Source organism: Thunnus maccoyii, chromosome 12, assembly GCF_910596095.1.
Source record: "Thunnus maccoyii chromosome 12, fThuMac1.1, whole genome shotgun sequence".
NCBI lineage: Eukaryota > Metazoa > Chordata > Actinopteri > Scombriformes > Scombridae > Thunnus > Thunnus maccoyii.
The window spans coordinates 3,306,552-3,319,922 of NC_056544.1; the positions used below are offsets into that span (position 1 = coordinate 3,306,552).

The 13,371-nt window shown below is 38.4% G+C and overlaps 1 protein-coding gene across 1 annotated transcript; it reads right to left on the bottom strand.

Moving 5' to 3' along the window:
- Window positions 1-2,753: 2,753 nt before the first annotated feature.
- tyw3 (tRNA-yW synthesizing protein 3 homolog (S. cerevisiae)) lies at window positions 2,754-7,051 on the bottom strand. The gene is made up of 6 exons (XM_042428933.1): window positions 6,670-7,051; window positions 6,390-6,470; window positions 6,181-6,279; window positions 4,185-4,256; window positions 3,873-4,006; window positions 2,754-3,709 (listed from the first exon to the last, which is right to left on the bottom strand). Exons 1-6 carry the CDS (start codon window positions 6,835-6,837, stop codon window positions 3,448-3,450), a joined length of 816 nt encoding a protein of 271 aa, XP_042284867.1. The 5' UTR covers window positions 6,838-7,051; the 3' UTR covers window positions 2,754-3,447.
- Window positions 7,052-13,371: the final 6,320 nt, after the last annotated feature.

Sequence of the window (13,371 nt, forward strand, 5' to 3'; positions counted from 1 at the left end):
ATCTCGGAGAGTCATTTTTCTTTTCCTTTCCTGCGATTCTGTGAGAGGCAAATCTTGTCTTTCCGCTCCTGTGAATTTACTGAATCATCTGACTGCAGTGAACCAGGGAATTTGTTCTATGTCACTGAACAATCTCTAAAGAGCCACTTGCAGTCTACTGAACACATACCCACATCCGTACTGAGCAAAATTGGTGAATAATGGAAAAAGGAGGGCTGACAGACAGTATGAGCTCTTGTACTTGCATCAAGGTTTAAAAAAAAAAAAAAAGGTAAAACATGGTAAAATTTGACTTCTGGTTGTAGCCTATATTATTAAAGAACTGATGGATTTTTTTTACAGCCACTTGGGGGCAGCAGAGCAAGTTAAAATCATACCATTGACAGCTAACATGTTAGCAAACACTTCCCTATTTACACATCAGACACAGTCCAACATTAGTATTTATTTGGACTGAATACATGCTAATAATGCAAATAATTTGGAGCCATGTTTATGTCCACCTGATAAATGTAAGTCCAATATTAATTCTTCTTTTTTCTCTGTTTCCACAAAGCTGGATTACCAACAGTAATCATGTAGTGAACTATATGTATTTAATCTGTTTTATTTTATTTATTTATTTTTGTTTGTTTTTTCCTGGTAATTCAGTTCATTGCAAATTTGTGACAAATGTTCCACATTTGCACTTACATTCATCAGGTGGACGTAAATATGTCTGAATAAATGCTAATGTTGGTCTGTGTCTGATGTGTACATAGACAACTGCTAATTTTTAACAAATGTTCCAGATTGGCACCACTCAAGTACACTAACAACTAACTTGCATTATTACCTTTTGACCCTGTCTTGTAGTTTTAAGACTCTAATGATTTTAATTTATATTTTTTAGTTTAATCAAAACACCAGGTTGTCAGAGGTTGTCTTCACTGTAATCATTCCTCCTGTTCATCCTGGCTATTAAAAGGTCCCCTTCAAATGTGCTTTCAATGTAAGTGATGGAGACCAAAATCCAGTGTATCCACACAGTCAAAATGCATTTAAAAGTTGATGTAAAGCTTATGTGAGGCTTCAGCAGTCTGAGTTAGTCATATCCAGTGGATATCTGCCACATTTACAGTCTTTTTAGCATCAAATTCCCTCCTTGTGTTCCCTCAGACAGTGTTTCCCTGTTGAGCTGAGGTGGAAATGTAGTAACAAAAAGAGGGACTTTGGCACCAAAAAGACTGTAACGTTGAAATATATCTACTTGACTTGACACATTTGGACGACTGAAGCTTCATATTAGCTTCAAATAAACTGTTTTTAAGACAGACCTGAAAATTTGTTTCATGGGGTGGACAAAATATTTGGAATTTTTGTATTGGATTGTACATGTGTAGTCTATACTTAGAGGTGACACAATACACATACTGCACAAGTATCAGTCAGTCAGTGAATATCGTAAAATATGAGTAATACAAAGTGAAACCAAACAGCTTATAGCTTCTGTGACGATACAATAAGCACTGCTGCCCTCCAGTGGTATTACTGTCATATGACACTGATGACATAAATTCTAAAACTTCCAAGAGTGATTTCTGACCTTTGTCATCTGATGAAAATAGACTAACGTAACATTTAAATGTCAGTGCTGCTGACATCGCCTTAATTTTTTTTCTTTTTTCAGTTTCATTTTTGAAGTCATGGAAAGTAAAGTGATTCTACTGATATATAAAAATGTCTTTATTGCTCTTAATTCAATTGTCACTTCATTGTAGATGCAGCACTTTTGTCCATGTTGGGATCCTGAGGAAATGATGCTCTAAATTATTCCAGAAAGCTGATTGGCAAGTAGTGAGTAGTAGTAACTTCTGATCCCATCCTCCTCATACTTGAACCTGCTCCAAAGCAGTTTAGTAATGCAACATAGGTTACCATGGTGATATAAAGACCCCTGCTCTCTCAACAAAAGCAATAATCAGCACACAAACATTGACAAAAGAAAATAAAATCTCTATTTTTTCCAAGCTTGGTGATGATTTACAATTTTAATGGGTTGTCCTGCAAAATGCATGGAGATTAAAACATGACTGAAACATCAGATTTTTAGGACTTCATGAGCAAAACAGTTGAGAAAAAACATAAATCTGCACCGCCTGTAAAGCTGTCATCATTATGCATATTCTACACAAACAGCTTATCCTACACACCTCTGGACCGTCACATTCACTCTAATAATCAGTTTCAGCACAGACAGGGTCTTCTCACAAATTCATCCTCTCCTGCTGTTTGTGTGTCTTGACATCAGCCTGATACCTGCAGACAGCTGTTAGCTAGCATTAGCTATCTGGCAGGACAGACAAACTAAAAGTAGAATGAGCACACTGTTCAGTCAGCTCCCTTCAGCTCTCATAAGAAGAGTGCAGATCAGTGTGCAGAGTCTTTTTCACTCTGTTCCTCTCATAGATGTGGCCGTTAAATTTACTACAAGATATCTAGAGCTGCAACGATTAGTCAATCGACACAAAATTAATTGCCAACTATTTTGATAATCAATGAATCATTTTGACTCCTTTTTTAAGACAAAATGTCAAAATTATCTGATTCCAGCTTCTCCAAATGTGAATATTTTTGGGTTTCTTTAGTCCTCTATGATAATTAACTGATGATCTTTGGGTTGTGAACTGTTGTTGACAAAAAACATTTGAGGCTGCATCTTGGGCTTTGAGAAACAGCTATCAACATTTTTCACCATTTTCTGACATTTCAGAGACCAAACAACTAAATTAGAAAATAATAAACACATTAATCAACAATGAAAATAATCATTAGTTGCAGCCCTAAAGATATCCAGGAGATACCTATGCCAAGTCCCAAATCCATACTACATGTCATTGCAGTTAGCATACACCTAATGAAGCCTACAAAAGGTCTCATGCTGAACAAAAATGACACAAAGCCTCCTGTGAAAAAGAAAAAAAAGACCCAAAAAAAATCATCTGTGACCTCAGACAACAGCTCATTTGAAAATGGAAAGAGCTGCTGCCATTTTGTCCAGCTGTTCCCTCCTCCATTTTTATTGTGATGAGATTCCAGCATGTTGAACACTATGAGGTGTGTAATGCTGCCTTCTACGTGTACAGTTTTTCCCTTCATCTGTTTCCACTGTGCTGCATTGTGGGATTCAAAAACTGACCATATTTAGTATGCAGTGTCTGGTTTGAGTATACTGAATTCTGTCAATTTTCCTGTATAAACACAATACATACTCACCCGCTCACAATTAGTGTGCAGTCTAGATTTGGGACACAGTGCTAGAATCACTTTTTGACTAAAAGTGACCTTGATTTTCAAGACGAAGACATTTTACACAATTCGCCCTGCACTCGATCAAAGAAACATTATCATCCATTCAGTGTCACACTGAGCATGTCAGTGCATGTGCAGAGCTCCAGAGCCACTAGTTCATGTAAACAGATCCAGACAATCATCCAGCTCTGGCACACTGCTGTCTCTGTCACTACGGCAAACGTCAGTCTGATGTTGCTGTCCTCGTTTCCGCCTCCGTTTGTACACACTTGATTTGCTCCTCTTCTCCTCCTCCTCCCCCTTTTCTGTTTCCAGTCTCTGAGAGTGATCTTTAAGTTCCTGTGAGCTGGGAGGATCTGGGATTTGTAGTTTTTGTAGTTTCTCTGCAGTCAGAGCAGACTGGAGGTTCTGGTAGAACCTGGAGATGACAGGAAGAATCAGGGTTTCCACTCACATGTTTCAAATGAATCTTTAAGTATAGAATTGGTGAGGACTCTTGTGTGTTTGTGTTATTTTCACTGCAGCTAACAGGCAGCCAATGTTAGCTTCACTAAACGTCACTTAAGAGGATACAGACTGACCTGTGGATCCGTCTGAGGTTCTCTTCCATCTTCTGATTGGCTATCTGAGTTAGGAAATTGATGTAGTTGTGGTCTACCAGGAGCCTTCCTTGTTGACTGAGAGGAACCTCCAGGCCATGGGTGCTACGGACTGCCTGGAGGGACAAAATATAACACGGATAATGTATATTTATGCAAGCAACACACGCAGCAAGGCAAAGGACTGTTCACACTGCGTGTACTGACAGTTCAAACTCTAATGGTAAAGCAGTGGCAGCCAATTAAAGCAGCACAGTCCTGGACATGCGCTTTATGTTTTAAAGTGTGCAGTACCGTGATGATCTTTCCTGTCTTGCTGGCGGTGAGACCAGAGTTCCTGAAGCCTGAGTTGACGGCCACTGAGTGCTAGAGGGGAGACAAGAGATGTAAGACAGAAGCCTGAGCAATCTCTAATAGCACTATGACTAAAGTCCACGCCCCATGTGAAGTTCTACTGAGACAGAATATAATCAACCTCCTCCCAGGCCAACCTATTTCAAAACTAATAATCCTGCTTTAAAAAACTTAACTTTTACCTGTTCCACATTCCAAATGCAGTGGTAGTAGTGGACTCACAGTCTGTATTTAAATGGAGAATATGAAGAATGACTCTACTACATACTGTGCTGCAAACTACATTGACTGGGATGGTGCAGTGACAATTGTGTCTACCCGTCACAGATTGAGGCTTTAATTACAAGTTTGACAACTTTTGAGAGCACAGAGTAAGATTTTAAACAATTTCCTTTCTTCCAGGCACCTTTAGTTTCAGATCATTTTAGTGAACATCACAGTCAACAACGGATTGCCTTTTTTTGTCAAAGTTACGTCATCATCTCGGGGTAATGTGGATGAAAGCAGAGGCAAAAACTCTCACTGTTGGTGCGTTCAATGGCAAGAAAGAACCATGTTCAAATGTTACGTTTGACAACATTTGCTTTTTGTTTGTCTTCTGGTCATAATTTTCCAGCTACATGATTAATTCATAGCAGCCTCACTGGATAAATTACAAAGGAGGGCTCTTGCACCTGCATTACCACGTAATGGTAACGTAACTAATAATAAAGGAATTGTTCACTGACATTACCTGTCTCAATCAACTTTCAAGTCTCCCTGGAGGGAGGAAAGGAAGGAAATCAATTGAAAAACTTAAAGTGAGGCAAGCTTTGGAAAATGTTTGGTCATAAAGTGAAGGATGTGAATTATTAAATAAGTTAATAAGACTGTCCTGCCTACTGCTGGTACGTTTCTTAACAACTTTCATCAGGTACATTGACAAGCATCACATCAGTTCCATGTACATAAATGCTGGGTAAATTATCCAATCAGAGGACCATAAAAGTTAGGTCAATTGGTGAACCTAAAACCAACCATCATATGGGCACAATAATGGAAACACAAACAGGCATCTGTTGTGATGCTTGTCCATATATCTGATGAAGGTCAAACATACAGTATACAGCACAGTATACCAGTAAGTAACTAAGTGTAGGAGGATTTTTTTCACTTTCAAGTTTAGTTGTGATTTTTGTTCAGTTATTTAATAGATTAAAGGACAGGTTCACAATTTTTTCAGGTTTGTCAGAAAACAACAGTCAGGAGCCCAAATGAACATTGAAACATGTTTTTCTTGCTGTAATCATTCCTCCTGTTCATACTGACCATTAGAAGATCCCTTCATGATGCACTTACAATGGAAGTGATGGAGACCAAAATCCACAGTTCTGCTTCTGTGTAAAAATGTATTTAAAAGTTTATCTAAAGCTTCAGTGTCCAAATGAGTCAAATCAAGTAGATATCTTTCAACGTTACAGTCTTTTTAGTGCCAAAGTCCCTCTTTTTGTTACTATACTTCCACTGCAGCTCAACAGGGACACACTGTCTGAGGAAACACAAAGAGGGAATTTGATGCTAAAAAGACTGTAAATGTGTCAGATATCTACTTGATATGACTAACTCAGACTGATGAAGCCTCATAGAAGCTTCACATCAACATTTAAATGACTGTGTGGACAAACTGTAGATTTTGGCCTCCATCACTTACATTGAAAGCACATTTGAAGGATCTTTTAATAGTCAGTATGAACAGGAGGAATGATTACAATGATGAAAACCTCTTTCACTGTTCATATGGACACCTGTTGATTTAAGACGCACTTGAAAAATAGTGAACCTGTCCTTTAATGCAAAACCACTGCTATGGCCCTTTAATATCAAGTTGTTCACACTGTGCACCAAACTCCACTGTAAAGGATCAACAATATAGAGACAAACAAACGGTCACTCTCACCATCAGCTGAGCATCTTCCAGCCTCCGACACTGAACATGGAGCACGAAGGGCTCAAACTTCAACACAGCATCTCCACTGGACCTGGCTAGAGCAGACATCTGAAGAACACCAACACACACACACACAATGCTGCATTATAAGCAAGACTAAATTCAAGAATTGAGTATTTGGTGGAATATCAGCAGTACAATAATCAATCATGTCTCACCAGGTCGTCACATTTGCATTTATGATGTGAGACAAACAGCCAGACACAGTTCTGTTTCTGGACAGCACTGCTCTCTGGAGCCTGGAGGGGACGACATTAATAATCAGTCCAAATGGAGCTGCTGTTAAACAATATGTGGTAATATGCAATGTCTGTAAGTTATTTTAAACAGTTCCGTATTAATTCATGATAAAGGAATACTAGACAGCTGTGTGAAACCACACTTCTGATCACAGCTTCCGGCTGTCTAACAGGACTTCATGTGAGTCCAGTGTCTCACCCCGTCAGTGAGGATGACTCGGCCGGAGCAGGAGCTGGTGGTGAAGTACTCCTCACAGCTGTTGAGCAGAGACACCACATGCACAATATCTTCATCCACACTGCCTTTCTTACTCAGGTCCAGCTTGTTCAGGCACTGCTTCTTCCACTGACTGAAGTTTTTCTCCATGACGTCTCATTTAATGTGGCTACAGGCGATACTGCGTCACTCTGTTTTTCCCGTAATGTGAATGGACAGAGCAGCAAGGAATAAAGAGGTTAGATATACAAGCGGGAAACTTTGAAACGGGCTTGAAACAATCTCTACTCTATAAATGTTAGCTAGCTTGACTCTGACAGTTCACAGTCTTCTTCTACTTCTGTTAGTGGCCGAGTTATGACTCAACAGCGCCCCCGCTGTAGTGGAGAGGACACTGCTTCTCTCCGTAGAAGAAGAGAAGCTTGAAAATACAGTTAATTGTAAATGGGGGTTTTATATGAAGGAGAATTAGGGCCACACTGAGAGGGAAAAAAACGTTTCGAGAAAACGTCGTAATATTACGAGAATAAAGTAGTAATTTTATGACAAAAAAGTCTTAATTTTATAAGAATAAACGGTTATTAGGCTGTGAGAAAAATGTAATATCCTATTGCAGGGGGGAATAGAGAAGCAGTAGCTTTCACAAATAACAAAATACTTCATCTTTTGGCACATCAGCACCAGATTATTATCAGGACTTTGAAACGATTGTGTCTATTCTGAAGAGAGAACCACACTGACAAATTGCCTCTTTTGTGGGAGAGGAAATAGCTGGAAGTGGTCGACTGTAAGGCTATCAGTGGTTACATCTGATATTACCACCACACCATATTACCACTTTTTTTCTTTTTTCTCGTAGAATTACACATTTTTTCTTGTATCTCAAAAAAAAAAGAAAAAGAAAGAAAAAAAAGTCTCTCAGTGTGGCTCTAATACTCTGTCATATGTCAAAGACTTATAATGTTTCAAATTTCATGAATAAAGAGTCAATGAAGTAAATAAGCAATAAAATATATTCATAAGAAATTAAATGAATAAATATTAAATGATATAAAAGTAGATTATGAACATCCTAACACAATGGATACAAAACATATATATATATAAGTTTAGTTCAAGTATGTAGCCTACCAGCAGACTGATGGAGGGACATAAGCATGACGGAGTATTAGGGCCCCATTGAGGAAAAACCAAGTCCACCTGTTTTTGAATAATTGTAATGATTTCATTCTGACTCACTCAAGGTATTTATCTGCAGGTTTTAAATAGTCTTAAAAAGCATACAATTAAGTTCCCTCAAAAAAGAGGCCTTAGAAGGTATTGAAAGATCTTAAATTTCATTTACAATTTTTGAATATTTTTTCTTGCCTGATTACAGAAAACATCTCATTTCACTGACAATTTCTGTAAATCAGAGAAAGTGTGTATGAAAGAGAGAGGGAGAGAGAGAGAGAGAGAGAGAGAGAGAGAGCATTATCCCCCATTGGACTGGCATGGATTTGCTGGCCCAGAATCTATAAGTGACAACAGTCAGAGTAGAGAACAGTAGACTCTGAGAGCAGATCAGAATACGATGACACATTACAAGTACAGCGTCTCTGCCATGAAGACATCATGAGGATCAGACCACAGGTCAGTCTCACTCTTCTTCTCTTGCTCTATTTACATGTCTTGTCTCAGTGAAGTGTCAGGGGGTCACAGCAGAGATCACAAAGTACTCAGATATGAGTCCAAATACATCAGGACTGAGGGAAGAGACTGAGAGGAGTTTTTCATCTCATGGTTTCTCAGTTTATGTGGGAGATATTGCAGTCATGTTAAATGCGGCTGCCCATGCTGAATCAACAACATAACTCACTATAAGTATAGTTTACACATGTAATGTTCCTGTGTTTGGTGACAAGTTGCAATGTACAGACACTACTAACAGTGGGCTGTGCTTCATTTTAACAGCAAGGTTATGGGATGAATAATGTACCATGGTCTTCAGATAGATTCACCTGCCTGTCCCTTTTCTTGAGGGCTGATAGATAGTCTGATAGTTTTAGACAGAGGGTGTCAATATTAATTACTTACAGTAGGTATTTTGACATTATTTGTCATTTGTAATTTTTGAATTGTATAATTTTGAGGTAAAAACTAAGACATATCGTCAAGTGTTTCCCTTCTTGTGGAAATGGTTCTGAATCTGCATGAGGCCATTATTGAACACTGGTCAAGATGTCTCATTCATCAGATTCAAAGATAATACTGACTTTAATCTGTATGTTTCTTAGTATGAATAAATGCAGTAAAAAGACAAACAAAAAACAATGTGTTAGTCCAACTCTAAGTACATTGTGCCTCCCCTACCCTGTATGTGGTGCTAAGCCCTAAACTCATTGGTTCCTTCTGAATGCCTGAATCTTTAAAAACAACTCACAAATCTATAGTTTCATCTTTAAAAAAGGCCCAGTCATTTCGTAAAACAGCTGGGCACTTTGAGATTTTAGCCACTGTTTTTAGCTACTGTTTTTAGTCTAACGCAAACCCTGCCGCTCTGAGTTTGTCATTTGTCATCTGTTTTTGACCACTGACCTTGTTTCCAACATGTAGAAAATTTGATAGTGAAATCAAAGGGAAATTCAATCTAGTATCTGTATCTTTTTGCATAACACGGACAACATGTTTCATATCTTCCAGCTGGTGTAAAGCCTGTCACTTTGTTGCCCGAAGGGATTTAGTCATATTTGATGAATAATTAAATATAATTAGGAAGTGTTCCTCCCCATCCCCACATACTGACATTTGTCAGCAATTAGCCAGGAAGTAGTACTACAATCTATCATGTATTAAAGGGGACCTTTATACTTTTCCTTATTGTTAGTCATATATATAATGTTACAATGTCAGATGTTCATATTGAATCTGGCCAAAGTGTCAAATAATGAGGTGAATGTATGTAGAAGTAATCCCTATGAGCAAAAAGCACCAGCTTCAGACTGCTCTGAACGCTCGGTTTCCAACCTTTTTTTTTCTGAAAGCCCGAGCTGACGTCAGCTGTGTCCGATTTCTTTATACGGTCATTTGCTCAACGCAGAGTGTGCAAGTTCACTGCTCTGCTCCGCTAACATTATGGCATTTTCCATTGTTTTGAGGGTAGTCACGCTGAGCCATGACTTGAGCTGAGCTGGCACACTGAGTGTTTTTCCATTACACAGCAGGGCAAAGTAAAATAAGTAGTTTACCTGTTGGTGGTGTGCTGGTCATCTGCACCTCTTCATCAAACATCATCATCACCGTGGCTGTTTCTGCTTGTACTATTCCTCCCTGCACTATTTCTAACTGATCCGCTGAACAAAGAGCTCCAAATATCTCCATATCCTGTTGTGTCGATGCGTTTTAAGCGCTGCTAACGAAGCTCTGCTAATTCAGTGAGGAACACATTTAATTTCCTGCAAATTCTTCACAATAAAAGTCTTCTGTTATTTAGTAATTTAAAAGCTTTTACTGTGGACCTAAGTAGCAGTGAGCAGGAAGTAGATTTTACAGTCTCAGTCACAGTTAATTTAATACACAACCATCATCCACATCTAATGTCGTGTATTATCTTAAAGCTAATTTTGTGTTATTATCATTTGCACATTCCACATTATATTTTATACAATGAACATTTGCACATTTCTCAGTCAATATTTTTTACATTCCATTCTCCTCATTTTAAACACTGTACAGCTCTTTTCACTTAAGTATATTCTATACATTTTACTTATTTTACTGTGCTTTCTCTTACTTTATATATTTTGACCGTTATGCACCACAACACCAGCGCAGATTCCTTGTATGTAAAAACTTAATTTGCAATAAACCTGCTTCTGATCATTTTGCTGACTGCTATATATTTTATTCTCCCATTTTTGAGATTATGTCTTTTTCACAGCAGACATTTTGATTTGTTGTAGCAAGAACAGCACAGGTGTCACTAATAACATTAACAATGGCTCTGTTCTATTCATGTGTACCAGTAAGTCATGACAGTGTGACAGTGAGCCAGCATGCACAATACGAGGACCATGAAACTGAAGCAGCTAAATGGAATTCAGCCATCATTCATTTTATTGTTTACACCTGTGATTTTCCTGCTGTCACATGTTAAAACATCTTTAGTGTAACTTTCTAATTTCCCTATTTTTATTCCCAGTTTCCCCTATTGTCTTTAGGATTTCTTTCTTTTGGCTCAAGTTTTTTGTGAATTACCACTGATGCAATTAGATCACTCTACTGGCCTTTTTTGATAATATTGTATTAAGTCAAAACATGTTTGGCTGTCAGTCACTTTAGCATTACTCATCCTTCTTCCATACTGTAACACACTGGCTTCACTCTATTCCTCTTCTTGCACACAACTGTACAGGCAAGGAATACTGATAGGCCTGATCACTTGTATGGAAGTATCTATCAAAACACTGACAGCATATTGCAGGCTGTGTCCTGAGGCCACAACATGGCTCAGTGCTCTGTGCCTGCGTGTCCTGAGGGTTGTGTGTCCCACATATTATCAAGAGTGAGGCTCTCTTGTGCTGGAAGGGGGTGTTCACACACACTCACGCGTGCTACCCGTGCGGAAAATAGGTTTTTAGCACACTTATGACGTCACGCCCACCGATCCATTTTGGTTTTCCTTCGAAGGTCGCACATACAGAAGAGGAATCACTCAATAGGTGAAATACACACCCCAAATAGTGGGTCAAAAAGATCGGTGTTAAAGTGATAGTCCACCTTACCTACAAGGGAACAAGAGAGAAAAAGAAGGCAGTCATAGGTTTAATCAGTATTGTGTGAACTTGTTTGGCAAGGGCTTTAATGTAATGGATGTTCATTCATAATTTTTTCCCAAAGATGGTGTCCGTCATCTTAGGTAGTTTTTTATCATGCTGATGTTTGTCCAAGTGCTCATTTTTCAGATAAGTTTGTTTTTAATTAGTTATTTGACGATATAAAAAGGGAGTGTGACATCATGATTGACAGCTGTGACGGCTGCTCTCAAACCTCCGTTAGGCGGTGGGATGGCTGAGGGGGCGCCCGACTCTGATGCACAGAGTCTGGCTCCGAATGTTGTCACACAAGCAAGATGGAAGCTCCCGGAAAGGAGATATTGTGGCTTCACTTTTGCAAAGCAACAGGAAGTGGAGACACGTCATCCATATTTATATACAGTCAATGGTTTAAATCGACTTTGCTATAACTGTATGAGCCACACAAACAACGTTAACTAACTTTTACACTACCCACATAAATGATATTCATGCACTTCCATGTTTAAAATCTGAAATTAGCAAATTTAAAAGCAAGTTGGCTTAGAGATTATCTAATATTAGCCGTTAGCTAGCTACCTAGCTTGTGAGCTCACTAATAAAATTAACTTCTGAAACTACTGGCAGTTAACATTATGGCTTGTTCTGAATCAATGTCAGTGTCTGATAACTTCTTCATTGCTAAGCCTTATGTTAAAACTGGATGATTACAGGGACCTTTCTCTACTTTTTGCTTTGCTCTTCTTGTGAAATACTGGATACTTAAAATCATCCAAATGAAATGATCAGAGAAAGGAAAAATCACGCCATGTTTGAACTGCTTTCAACTATTGCATACTGGTGGTGATATGATGCTGACGCCTGAGTTTCAGTAACACAACAATACTTCTTTTAAACCTTTCTTTCAGGAATTTTTTTTTTTCCTTAGTTGAACAAAAGAAGACCAAGTTCATGATAAATGTTCACAACATAAGCAGCTGTACAAGAACTTTGCTTAAATAAAATGGTCTAAAAGAGTTTTTTTTTTATTCTCACGATGACACGGTGGTGTTGAAACATTGGTCTGTTTGCACTATTAAAGGCTGCATATCAATCAGTGCGCTCCAGTCTTTTCTCATCTGAAGTTTGCTGTCCTTGACCTGAGAAGCACCTGATTCAGATGCATATTGCTGGAAGAGTTACTGTGAACTTCTTTTTACTAAAAATAGTTTAACTGAGTAAATATCTGATTAAAGAATAAGTGAGGAGGTTAACCAATCTGACCAAATGTGGTACGGACACATTTTAATCAGTAGCCTGCCAAAAAAGTTTGATAACCTAGCCCTAGTCCACTCTAAGATTATAAGCTGTGGTGAGGTTGGGAGCCACTGGTGTATTTGGTTGCAGATAGAGTATAGCCTACTTGATGGCATACAAAGTATCAGGACACAAATATTTTCTAACATAGCCCTAGTGGATCCATACCGTGATTTCAGTTTCCGCCACTGATTTCCTAAACCCAAAACCAATTGAGCGAAATGGATTATGGTTTGAACTCTGGAAATTTGAAAGACTGAAATTCTTTCCACAGACCTCGCTGTTTAGTCAAAAATTCACATTAAGAACTATTTACTTAAAGTAATTCTCAATGAAAACAGTTCACAAGTCACCATCTAAACCTGAAACTAGTTTATAGAGGCTGTAGGTGCAGAATGACACCTCCTTAAAAGAAATCTCATCTTAATTCTCTCCCCCACTGCCGGACACCTGCTGATGTGCGTCAAGTTAGCGTAAATTAGCCTCAAAAAGACCGGATGTTGTTATTGTCAATTTTGTACTGTAGACTATAATTCTACCGTCACAATAAAAGCAAAACACATCTGTAAATAATAGCTATAACATAAACTTTGCC